Here is a 14,160-nt window from a genome sequence, read left to right as displayed (position 1 = left end):
TTTTTGGTTCCCCTCTCCCTCCCTTAAGTCAATGGTGCTAAAGATTTCAAGGAAGTAATCTGTGAATAGCACTGGGGCCTAGTGACTAATTTCAACACCCAGGTGTTATACTATGATGAATTACTCACTCCCTTTAATTTTTAAAAATATCTTCCTCAAGATTTTTGTAAAGCCACTAATGTCAACAATTCAAGTAGGTTTGAGAAGCAATCTGTAAAGTAATAGAGTCTGTGTGTATGTATGATATATATACTTATATACATATATACAAACACTATATAATGACCCATAAAATCCAACATCTTATGAAAAACTAAAGATGGTGTTAACAAAGGAAATACAGAAAGACATTTATTCAAAAAAGGCCAACAAATTTCTAAAAATTCTTTCTGTAGAGAACTTGATTTTGTCATTTCATTATTTTTTAATATCAAATATAAAAAAATTTACAGTACAATGAAGGTGGAATGTGTTCAGTGCTACAATGAATGTATCTCAGTAGTTCTACTGCTGTTCCATCCACTTTGAGAGAAAAATCACTCACTAGAAAAAGTAAGTTGCTTCCTCCTTGTCCTACACATAAGGGCATTGTACTGTGTAAAGCAGCCAGAAAGACTGCTGTGTTTCACCTCTGAACAGAAATAATTGGAGACATGATTTCGGGGTTTCTGTGCAGGGGGAGAGAATGAAGCAATTAGTTGAAATGCTAAGGGCAAAAAGAGTAGATGCTCTCATCCCACTGCCAACTCAAAAGCTGGAAGCCAATTCCTAACTGTTATATTTGCCCTAATGAATAGGGAAAGAATGGAATTTGTATATCTGTATGCACAAATTTTGAATTGTACACAGACATGTCCCTGTTGTGGAGGGAGAGAGGTCAAAGTGGTAACGGTGGTGGGGGAAAGTAAGATCTGGGAACTCCAAAAATTAACATCCCAGAATCATAGAATTTCAAAAGACACAGTAAGAAAAGCACATTCTCATATAACAGAAACACCTTATTTAAATTTGGTGAAAAATCACATCCTTCAGAAAGTCTTAGAAACAACTATTGGCAAGGAATAATTTATGTTGTTCGAGAAAGAAGAAATATTGCTTCCCCCGTCCTAGTACGCTACTAATGTAATACGCACATGGAAGTTGGAGATAAAACAAACTGGTGACAGTAAACTTTTATACTCACAAGGCTACCACAGTAGACAGATGATGGTAACACAAGATGGCTTTAGAAAAAATGAGAGTGAATAAACAAAAAGTCCTTTGTTTGTTGACCCTCCTTCACGGCTCATCCACTGTCCCGTGTGTTACTTTTAACATGTATTATTTAAAGGCTTCATATACTTTAATTCTCACAATAATCCTACAAAGTAAGTTATTATTAATCCTAGATGATAAGAAAATCAAGATGCAGAGATGTTAACCTACGTGCTATCAAAGCTGCAGAGCCAAGATTTAACCCTACGCTGCCTCCATGATTCTTGATGAGACATAAGCTCTGTACCTATTACCTAGAAAAGCCAATACGTCTTCAGTATGAGAAATATATGTAGAAAGTGATATAGGCTGAACTGTATTACCCCCAAAATTACAGATTGAAGTATTACCCCTCAGTACTTCAGAATGTGACTATATTTGGAGAATGGGCCTTTATACAGGTAATTAAAATGAGACCAGTAGGGTCAGCCCCAATCCAATCTGACTGGTGTCCTTACAAGTGGAAATTTGAATGCAAAGGCACACCAGGAACTCTCATCCACAGAGGAAAGACTATTTGAGGACGCAGGGAGAGGGCAGCCATCTGCAAGCCAGGAAGAGTCTTCAGAACAAAACTAACCTTGACAACACCCTGATTTTGGACTTCTAGTCTCCAGAAATTTCTGATGTTAAAGCCACCCAGTCTGTGGCATTCTGTTACGGCACCCCTAGCAAATTAATATATGAAGAATGAAGAAATCATCAAATGTAGTACTATACATAGACTGCATAAGTAACAGCAACTCATCTGTTGTTCAAAAGTGGACTGAGGGTTGTTATAGATATTGGCCCTGTAAATGAAGCAGGAGAGAGTTCGATCCCTGGGGGCACTAAAGGATTGTGGCTATGTCTGCCGAGCATGCTCTTTCCAGTTTACTTCCCTCATATTACTACGTCTACTTCTTCTCTCTCACACACATAGAAACATGGCTGAATGTCCCCACAACGCCAACATACATGCCCTAACAAGCAAGGTACATGATAAACTAAAAGCATTTCAAGGCATGGCCCAGTGTTGCTACCTCAGATCTTGCTAGAATAACATGACATTTATAAAAATACAACCCACTGGATGTTTGGCACTGCTTGGGAATGAAGAATATGTTCACTTAAGAGCCAATACCCCAGGCTGTCAAAGAAATCTTAGGCCAAAATTTCTGTTATAAACATTACCTATCTTTTAAAATTCTACAGTCTAGGAAGTAAAGAAAATGTCTCTGCTTCTTTACAAGTTTCCTTTTGCCTAAACTGAAAAAAGATAACCATATATAAGAACAAGAGAAATGCTCTGTCAGGGCACATTGATGCAACCGCTTTTGCATCTGGCAAAAAGCATCAACGCTTCCAGCCTTGTCCCCAGGTCACCCTCATCCCCAACATGTACCTACATAGAGCTCAACACCAGCTACCTCCAATCCCAATACACACTGAAAGGGGTTTACAGATTACAAATAATGTTCTCGTTCACTCTTTCACCTACCTTTGACCATAAAACAAAACTTAACATCTGGGAGGATAAACTCAGTCCCTAATACATATGACAAGGGTGAGCAGTTATCAAGAAGTTCTCAAGAAAAAAGGATTTGCTAGCTTCCCTTTGAGGTCCAGGCCCTGACAGGCCAACTGAGCTATGTCTGAGTTCCCATCAGGCCTCGTGCTTGCTGGCTGCTATGTTCATTCAGAACCCCATGGCCCAATTGTCCTATAAATATTTTGCCCTTCCGTTGAGAACTGCTCACTTAATCCTTAGGTCTTGGAGCCGAGAATATGCTATTTGAGAGCTGCAGGCTGAATGTTAACTAACACTTGGAGCACAGCTGACCCCTCTCTTCTCCAGGCCAGTGACTGCTCTAAAAAAATATGAACATTCACATGAACATAACAAGAACAGGAAGAAAAGTCCAGATTTTCCTCACCATGTGCCACCCAGCCATGTTTACACTGATCGCAAGTCCTCAGGTTAATCTTCCCCGGCTGAAAACATTCACACGTGCAGTTTACCAGTGTGCAACGGATGGCCTGAAAAATAAAAGAGGGGAAAAAAAGATCAGCATCTCTTCCAAGGCACTATATTTCAACAGTTTACTAAATAGCACACACTTCCATTTTTGAAGTCTTTATGTTGGTAGGGGCCTAGAAAGTTTTTTTAAACCTTCGAAATCTCTGACCAAAAAAATGTAAGAAAACAAGGCTCATTCACTAATAGGATGTTTCATGTTATTCATACGTAACCCTGAAATTAGAAACAAAGACAAAGTAGAGTAAGAATAAAGGATTACTTATTCTATAAGATGCTGTATTTGTAACACCATGGATCCAAAAGAGAAAAAAAATATTGCTGTTACTATATAGTCCTATATTGCTGTTACTATATAAGTTTATCCATTTGGCACTAATGCAAAAAAAATATAAATTCTAATACGACAATGAAATGTGAATGAAATTTCAAGTGAAATGCTGATGAAAGTAAAACACAACATACAAATATTATTAGAATATTCTTTTTTTCTGCTGAATTGCACTTAAATACTTTGTTAATCTTTCAAAAACATCCTGAAAGACAGTCCCATTAGCCCAACTAGACCTAGCATACTTCTTATATTAATCATTTCCCAGTTCCTTGTTTTTTTCTCGTTCGATATATTAATTCCACTTTCATTCCTATTTTGAAAATATAAAACAATCCTCCTTTTATTTTAATGATGACATAAGAAAATAAGTTTAAATTTGTTTTAAGATTAGATGTAGAATAGGAAATGCCATTTATGTGAACATTTTCTATTTGGAACAATCCAACTGTATCTTAGAAAACTGACAAATATGCTCAAAAATCTTTCATTTCTTTACAAGTACTTTTAAAAATCATCTCACCAGTTTCTATTATAATGTGAATCCACAGAAAATTAGCATAAATGAAGTGCAACTTTTTTATGGATAAAAACCTATGCTTAAGAATTGTGCTATAGCTGACCTGTGCTCCTGGACTACAGTTAATAAATTATCTCATACATTTAGTTCTAATTTGCATGGAAATTCTGAAGACAGAAGGGATTTAGTCCGATCATTCACAGATTAACAATCTACTGTAACTACCTGAACTGCCAGGAAAAGATCTCTCTATAGCTTTATATGCAATCAATGATTACTGATTTGAGTGAGAGGGGTACGGGGGCAGAGGCATGGGGCTACCTGAAACTGCAGTTCTGTATCTCAAAGCTATGCTCACTTACATACCTCCAGATGCTCATATTCCTGGAATCATTTGGATTTCTATATAAACTGTCTCATTTGTGAGAGACAGCATTTGACATATCAATATGGCTGGGCCAAATTCCATTTACAGAGAATATGACCGAACAATCTTTTACTGTTCCCTATGCTTTGGATCAGACAAGTTTAAAATATTCCTCTTTTGTTAATGAATATTAAATCTATAGGTTCCTATTTGGTTTCTGATGTTAGAGTACTTACTGTAGACTCTTTTCTTATTTAACCTCCATCCCTAATTTGCTTTTCTAATACCATCAGGGAAATACGCAATTGTATAATCTGCCTGATATTTCAGGGTCTCTTTTCCAGTGTTAACAGGCTAATTATATTTTAGCTAGGTTGTAAAGCTCTGATGTATGTATTAGCGATTAAAGGGCTTAGTAATAAGAAATGAGGATACCAAAGGAAGGGATGATTAAGCAAGAATGACGTAAGTATTTGTAGATTGTAAGGAGATGTTTCTCCCAAATTTCTTATTTCAACTTCAGTAGTTTACTGACTGAGCTTATTAGAACTTCTCAGGTTAGAAATAGCTTCTTTGAAGGACATGTTCATTAGTTAATGAACTCATAACTTGATTGTACTATGGTCAAAACAAAATAGTTTATAGGATAGTGTTGCAACTAAAAACAAGGCACTTTACAAACTATCCAATTATAAATTCAGATATGGCAACCAAGTTGACATTAAAATACTGATATAATCTGAAGTGTGATAATAAGATTTCATAAATTCTTTAAAAAAAAAAAAACAAACAAATCCTCTACTTTACCCAAATTAAGAAATGACCAATAAAAACAGATGATCTCTCAAAGGCTATATGTTAACTCCAGCCCAAAAGATATATATTTTTTAAATCATTAATTTGATAATATTTAATTATTTTACAAAAATAGCCTAATTTTACATGACATTTAAAAGCACATTTTGTCAATTTTAATTATAGCTATATTCAGGACCAGAACAAATTAAGAGACCGTGGATTTACTTTATTTTTATGTATATTTCTTCACTGGTTGAATCATTGATTGACTTACTCTGAACTAGTTTATGATTCAAATATTTTCTCTTCCTAAATAACTTCATACATCTGGCACATTTGGGAATTAAACTTTTCAGATCATCATCTTTCATGTATATATATAAATTCTATTCTTTTTGTACCTAAACATACAAACATTGGAACACCTCAACTCCTTTTGTATATAAACACATAAGTACTGGAATATCCATTTTGTATTTCTATGAATTCCAGAAGGTCTATTTGTTTTAAATCCAGATTTATATAGACTACGATTGTTCCTTAAGGGAATTATATATATTTAAACAATATGGTCTAAATAAATATTTTGAGTTAGAGACTATTGTGGCTTCAAAGGAAGTTTTATTCTAAATAACATTTTTGAAACGGTATAGAACTTTGACATACTATTTATTCACAACAAAATAGAACCAATGTGATCACTTGCCAACTCACCCACACTTTAAAAAAATAAATTATCATAAAACTATCAAAGCCAGTTAAGCCTCAAAAATGTACATGCTTTACAAGGAGACAGTTGAGAAGAGTAAAAGTGGATAAACTTTCATTTTTATGAGTATATTCATTTCTCCCTTCATTCAGCTAACATGAGTGCTACCCACTCATTGCTGGGCACTATGAACTATAGAAATCCAAAGATGATTAAAAAAGCGGGAGGCAGAAAGGGGACAAGAAAAGTGCAGACCATTTAGTCAGATTGTTCCCACTTATATATGCAAGGACCTTATGCAGGTCAGGCTAACTCAGGCTATCAACCCCTCCATGCCTCCGGGATCCTGATTCATCAAGAATGTCCTGTAATTCTTTCCTCCATTCTTACGTGACCAGCATCCCCCAATCCCCACAAACAACAATATTAATAAATTTTCTTCAGCCTGCAACTTATTAAAAGTAATTTTTCCTTCAGCTTACCTTTACCATGAATTTCTTGAAAGAAAAATCCATGCACCCACCACGCAACTGCTTCCACTTCCTCACTGCCACCTACATTTTAATTTTGCAATCTGAATTCTGTCCCACATGTTCCTGAAACTGCTTTCTCCAAGAGGAATGTTCTCATCACATCTGTTCCCTTATCCTGGTCTTTGTCCTCCTTAGACCTCAGTGCAGCTTGCGGCACTAACTCTTCTTCATAAAGACCAACTATCCTAGTTTTTCTGGCAATAACTTCTCACTCTCTTGCCTCTGTAAATAAATACAGGTGTTTCCCACGGCCAGGTTCTACATTCTTTAATTTGGCAATTTCATCCCCTCCTACAGCTTCAAATATCATCACTATGCAAAAACCATCTCTTTGGAGCCAAGAACTGGGTTAAGTGGCAGGAAATGGATGGCAGAGTCCCCTATGCTCAAGGATTTCACAGTCAGAGTTTGTGGCCAGTAGGGTTTAGAGGAGAGACCCTAAGAACAGAAGGAAGCCCTTCACCAAGTTTAAGGAACACCATCTCTCCTTTTTTATTCCTCTGCCTTTGCTTCTACCAAAAGGTAAGATTTATTTATTTACTTCTAACAGTAAACTATTACCTGTTATCCATAATAGTTAGATTTACTAGATATTTGCCATTTTCCAGATCTTGTGCTAAAAACTTTACAAACATCAACTTTCTTAATCCTAAGAAAATACCACGAGATTGGTACTATTATTACCTTTATTTCACAAACATGGAAGCTGAGGTAGAGATAATTAGGTATCTTGCCTAAAGTCGCTCGACTAGTTAAGTCACAAGAATGAGACCCAGGTCTGTGTGAGCTCTCTCTCTGACTGGAAATCTTGATTTAAAATCCTATTCACAGTTAAGCACAGCCCCTCTATGTGCCCACCATCAAACCCCCACTGTGTACTTTTAACTCCTACCCATCTTTCAGACTGCAACTCAAACATTACTTCCAATTCCCCAGGGCAGTTGCCCTCACCTCCCAATCATGGCAAGTTCCCCATCGGTTTCCTGTTTCACAAGGAATCTTTCTGTCATAGCATTTATCGCAGTTGTGAACATTACATTAATAATTTATCTATGTGTTTTTATAATCAATTACAGACAAATACAATATTATATTTATACGTTTGTGTGATTATTTCATTGAGGTCTATCTCCTCATCTAAAGTTTAAACTCCATGAGGGCAGGGCCATATGTGTTGGGTGATCAAGGCACCTAAAGAAACACATAATTCTCTGAGCCCCTCCTCATCTGTAAAATGAGGGTAACAACATCACAAGAGTGTCAAAAGACTTAAATGAAATAATGAATATAAAGTATATGGCACTGTGCCTAGCAATAGTAAAAGCTCGATAAACCATTTATGACCTCAAGAAACTTTCCACAAGTAATATTTGAATTATTTTTTCCTTATGATTCTTCCCAATGTATTAAGTTTTTCCAACACCTTGTAAAATGCTTAACACATATTTAGTCTTAATTAATAAATGAACACTTTGACATACAGAGGCCATACTATTCATACTATAACCCTCTACAGTGAGTACGACAGGGATTATTAGTTTTAATACTGCGGTTCAGATATGTTTATATGGGTGTTTCATAGCTCTTAAATGATAGGGTAAATTTCCCAATTATTAATCAGTTTATTTCTATTACTCATAGAAAAAGGAAGAAAACATACAATTAAAACCAGTATATTATAAAAAACATTCAAAAGTATCTCAATTACATGAAGTAGGCCAATCTAGTATAAAAATATTTGATCCAGTTTTGATCAGTAACACTTTTATATTTGAATATTAAATAAAAGTACATTTGAAAGTATTTGGATGAATTCCAAAGCCCTACTCAAATAACAGATTCTGTTATCATTACAATTGAAGTCTTTTCAGCTTTATTATACTCATAGCTGGTTTGAACTCCACAGATATATGTAAACTGAACATCTATCTTCTTACCAAATGGCATTTCTCAGGAAAGTACAGAATGATGCTTCGGCTTATAGTTAATGTATCTCACAGAAGAACTATACACAACGCTAATTAATTAATCTTCTATTAGTTGTTCTTTGTTTGGGAACATTTACACAATTTACCTGAGAAAAAATAACAAAAGGCAAAAAATAAGGCTATGGGGCAAAAAGAAATATAAAACACATATTCTGAAGGAGCAACCATAGAAAGAAAACCACCCCCACCACCCACATACCAAAAAAAATCCACTAAAAATAAAACTAATTTCAGTTCTGGGTTTTGTCTTTCCACAAAACAAAACAAAACAACAACAAAAAACTATTTGCAGAGAGTGAAACGTTCATTAACCCTGACCAAATCTCCCATATATAACTAAAAATCCACTTTCTCCTTGTTTATTTCTAGGGATGATACCAAGATTTACAACTTAGATTATGAAATCCTACTTCAAACATTTAAAAATGTTTAACAGTTAAATACATGAACTACATTTAAGACAATTATAGAAAAGACTAATGATTAATACAGCATCCATTCTGTTCTATCAGTTTCTACTGTAAACTTAGGTGGCATGATCTAGGTGTATAAATTACTTGCAACCTCTACTTTGGAGGTTGCAAGTAAGTATCACAAATATGTAGAACTGGCCAACCATTCATGAGGATACAAAGTAGTCTATGTTATAATTAACTTTTACTAATTCATCACTGCATATGTTACTCACTTCTGAACATATGAATCTTTTTATTGGGTGGGAAAATTATCCTTCAAAGACTTCTATCTAACAATATGTAAAAAAATACTATAGAAACTAACTTTTCCAGGATTGTCACAGATTACACCGTAGTAATTACAAAAAAACAGTCACCAAGCATGATGAACGAAGAGAGTGATCTTGTACATGACCAAAAAGATGCAGAAAAATTAATAGGACTTCCACAGACATTTATACACCTTGTGTATGAAAATCTAAGACAGTACTTTCAAGCACTGTCACAAAGGTTCTAAAGAACTCACATGATAGTAGTGGTGATTAAGTCAGAAAATAGCACCCTGTATAATTTTCAGGACAGTTTTTTCCCTTCCATTGTCACATGGCTGGTACATAAAACTACTGGAAAAGAAACAACTTTCAAAAGAAGTACTATGAATATTGGCTAAGACTTGGAACATCTATATCGTATTGCCTTTTTAGAAGAATTCAATGTCCTGAATTTGGTCAAGTTACAGTGTAGACCGAGCAAAGAAATTTTTTTTTTTGCATGGTGGACAGCTTCTGAGCTTACTTATGACCAACATAAACTATATGACTGCACGAGAAATTTACTTTTACTTGATTATAAAGCTCATACACAATGAAAGTAAAAGTATATCCTACAATATTTTGTAATCAGGTATCAAAACAATACAAAAAACTGTGAGTTAGGTAGACATAGCGCATTAATCAAAAGACTCATGTTTTAAATAACCAAATATGTTTTATAACTTTTATAACCTAAAAAGTCTTATCTCACTCTGACCATGAGACTATTAATATCAATCTATAGTTTGTAGTAAGGTATGTTTTCTGTATTTCTACAGAACACATAAATCTAAATTTGAATGGGCAATGTTCACAAGAAGTGATCATCAGTGATTATAAAGTATACTGTAAAAGTTAGAGTGTTAGACTGCAATGTAAATGCCACTATTCATAAAATAATAATAATAACAGGAAATGAGAAGCAATGAAGTTATTTCTGTGGCTGTCTGAATGGCGAAAATTCATATACTGGGAAATTATAGTAAAAGTATTTATCTTATTTGGTGGTAAAATAAATGAGAAATCAAAGAACAACCCTTCGATAGAAGGTTCCTTAAAATCGGTCTGTTTTTAATGTCATATAAATAAAAAGCAACCTCATCAAAATGATCATTTTGCTGTATCTATGTGCTGTCAAATTTCTTGATCTCTTTTCAACAATTAGATCTTGTCACTAAGTAAAAGATTTAAAAACAAATGGTCAGTACAGACTCACTACATCATCTTTACAATAAACACATCAAAACAACTGAAAGATATTCACTGGGCAAAGGTGGCCTTTGAAAGTATTTACTGTTAAAAATTAAGAGATTTAAAAACCTTATTTTGAGTTTGCTTTAAAAGGTATGATTCCCCCTATCGACTGGCAAATGGATAAACAAAATATGGCACATCCATATAATGGAATATTATTTGGCCATAAAAAGACATGAACTATTGATACAAACTACAATATGGATGACCCTTGAAAACAATATGCTAAGTAAAATAAGCTAGTCACAAAAGACCATAGAGTATATGATTCCACTCATATGAAATGTATGGAACATAGAAATCTGTAAGATAAAAAGTAGTTAGTGGTTACTTTGGGCTTCCGTGAGAAGATAGTGGCGGGGCAGGGAGGTGGCAGTGGCGGGTAGATAGCTAAAGTTTTCCTTTTTGAGGTGATGAAACTGTTGCAAAAATGACTGTGATGATGGTTGCACATAACTGTGACTATGCTAAAATCCACTGAATTGTACACTTTAAATGGGTAGACTATATGGCATATGAACTATATCTCAATAAAGCTGTTTAAAAGTGGGGAGAGCAAAACCCACTGCATCGCTTGGTTTCTTTTAGTAGTGTTAAATCATTTAATTCATAAAGTACTATTTCCCCAGAAGACAAAGTGGCATAATATCCATCTTTAACCCAGTAGGACTTCAATATACAAATGATAAGTGAGTGAATAAACAGAAGGCAAAAAAAAAAAAAAAAAAGAATTTCACTGCTCCTTAAATTTGAAAATACTTTCTACTTTGAAAATGTGAAAACCTAATCTATCCATTTAAAAACTGACAATTTTTAAATTTGCTGTTACTTTTCTATCGTGAAAATCCAGGATATCTTCAAAATATATGGGGGAAGAAGGGACATCTCAGTTATAATGTGCAGCTTATTAATATATTTAAAAGACTAAGAGAATTTGTTTCGAATTGATAATAGTGAATACCGTCATATATACTAGCAAAAATATTCCTCAACTTTGTGTGATGAAAAAATTACTTCAGCAAAAGTCAAGAAATAAACTTGGTTTAGGGGGAGGAGGCAAAGAGGGAAAACTATAAACTTCTGAGTAGATGTTTATATACGAGTGTGAATGTTTCTATGACTATGTGTGAATACATAAATACAAACAAGGAGAAAGGGACATAAATAAAGGCACATAAATTTTCACAGACATGGATCCAATGAGCATCTATAGTCATTATCTTACGACCACAACCTACTATCAATCGACATGAGGAAGACCCCATTTAAATAATTTAGGTGTTCAGAGTAAAAATCAACAGCGGGATATAGCCAATTATATAAGGAAAATACCCAGGCTTCTATGGCATCAAAGCATATGTAGGCTTCAGAGTGCGTGTGTTATGTTTTTCTCCCCGCAATTAAATTAGGCCTATGGTAATATAAGCTATTTTGTTAGGCTATTAGTAATATTAGAGAAACAGGAAATGAAAAGGCATTTCAATTTGGGCAGAAAAATTTTATTTTCTTACGTAACAGTTAACAATTAAGATATTCCATTTATTGCCTGTATGCTTACAAATTTTACAGACTATTTAGGCAGCTGTGATAACATAACTAGAAAGGAAATATTCTTTCCATGAACACAGCTATCATCTAATTGAAAATAAGGGGTTAGCTCACTATAAAAAATATTTTAACTAAACTCAGTCTACATTTACCAGAATATATAACTATATAAGTAGTCAATGCACCTCTGATATATGAATGCTAAGTAATAATCATCTCATTTCACCTTAATGTTGAATCAGCAATTTTGTATTCCACTGATATACATTTTATTCATTTTCACTAATGCAATTTGAAAGGTGGTAATGTGATTACATTTCTCTGTGGCATTCATGAAAACAATTACTAATATAATATGATAGGGAAGACGTTAATAAGGAAGGGATTTATAATGAGATGCAAGAAGATTTATAAACCTTTAAGCACTTACAAAGAAATACTCCTCATTAGGCAAGAAGCAAAACAAGATAAAAAGATAAAAACCTAAATTCTGGTATTTCAGAAGCAGCTTCAACCCTGGGAAGAACGATTTGCATGATGATGCACACTTTGGTGACCAAGCAGAGATGTGCAAGAGTAACCCAAGACGTGGCCTATGTTGTGTCAACTGTAAGACATCATCCTAAATTGATGTCTCTCCTTTGCAGACAGACAACATGGGAAGGACTCCTTTAAGGAAGGAGTCCCTCTAAATCTTTATCCTCTATAATAGGAGCCAGCCACATTATTTCAAATTCCAAAGCACAGTAATCAATCCATTTACCAAGCAGGAGCATAAGGAAGATGACCTTTTAACTAAATTTACTCTTCTAGGTTAGTAAAAAGAATCTACCCCAGTGAAGCAACAATGAAGACAGTTGTATTTCAGAACATATCCTTTCAAATGATAATTCTGATTATCCAGGCCAATTGACACAGACTTTGTGAGACTACTAATACCCCACGTTTGTACAGTGCTGTGAAGCTTGCATAATACTTAAAATACATTCTTGTATTTAATCACCAAAATCCCCCAAATTAGAGATTTTTCAAACAGCAGAAAATGAGGCTCTGGTATGTCCTTAAATGGCTACAGACAGTAACCCAGGGCTCTTTCCATTCTGCCTGTATGAGAGGCAAGGATCTGAACAATCCCTTTCTACCCTCCTCCACAGTGAACCTTTCTCAGATATTTTTTCAGTTCCAATAGGCATTTAAGACCGAAAAGGAGATGTGGATGAAACTATACACAAAGGGAGAGGAGTGGATGAAGGTTTGAGCAACTTGAAAAGACAGAGAAACTGCTAAGTAAGCAGTTAACAATACTAGGATATTCTACAAACAAAATGGTATATTTAAGAGAAAGTGACTCTGAACAGCTTTCTATAGAGTCTTTAAATGGTTATATTAAGAAAGTCCAAAATATGAATAAAGTAAGACAAAGTATTCCCAAGAACACTTGGTTTATTTTACATCATCTTACTTTCACCTGTCTTGGGACTGTCCATTGGTAGCTTATCTCGTTGTTACCAAACATTTTAATATCTTCCATTATGTGTATAACTGTGCATCATAATTATGTCTATGGAAGAATATGTTTCTTTGCCCGAGAGCAGGTCACCTCAGGAATCATACCTATTACAAATAATAATAATGATATGATGAATGTTATTTATGTTAGGTCACAGATTCCCCAAAGACATGTGCTGAGATCTGGACTGGCTTCATTAGAGGGTCATAGAAATCACTAAAGGTACATCTTGATTTTTACCACTGGCTACAGTCATTGAAATTTTTCAAGTGAAACCTCTCAGGTGATACATTTTTAAAAAACACAAATATAATATTATCATTTCTTGAAAAAGGTGATTTTCTCGAATTCAAAAGGCTATATTCAGATGCTCAGAGAAATCCCACAAATTTTTACGGACTCCATAAGCATCTGAGGGGAAAATGTGCCCTTGGGTGTTGAAAAAACACTATTCTATTTTCTCTTTTAAGGATTAGTTGGTTTAAAAGACAAAGAGAGACATGTATTTATAGAGAAAGATAGCAAAGAACAGACCATCTAGCTGCTAACAAATGCTTCAACATCC

The 14,160-nt window shown here is 34.5% G+C and overlaps 1 protein-coding gene across 31 annotated transcripts in view; it reads right to left on the bottom strand.

Annotated features, from left to right (window-relative positions):
* Positions 1 to 14,160, bottom strand: part of BNC2 (basonuclin zinc finger protein 2) — a 390,244-nt gene that overhangs the window by 137,139 nt on the left and 238,945 nt on the right. For all 31 annotated transcript variants that reach the window (XM_039872019.1, XM_039872532.1, XM_039871502.1 and 28 more), the window contains one exon: positions 3,171 to 3,273. In XM_039872019.1, coding sequence (XP_039727953.1) covers positions 3,171 to 3,273 — 103 coding nt within the window. The remainder of the gene's footprint in view (positions 1 to 3,170; positions 3,274 to 14,160) is intronic.

The sequence above is a fragment of the Pteropus medius genome, unplaced genomic scaffold (genome assembly GCF_902729225.1).
Source record: "Pteropus medius unplaced genomic scaffold, Ma_sr-lr_union100, whole genome shotgun sequence".
Lineage (NCBI taxonomy): Eukaryota > Metazoa > Chordata > Mammalia > Chiroptera > Pteropodidae > Pteropus > Pteropus medius.
This window is presented reverse-complemented; position numbering and strand designations above follow the sequence as displayed.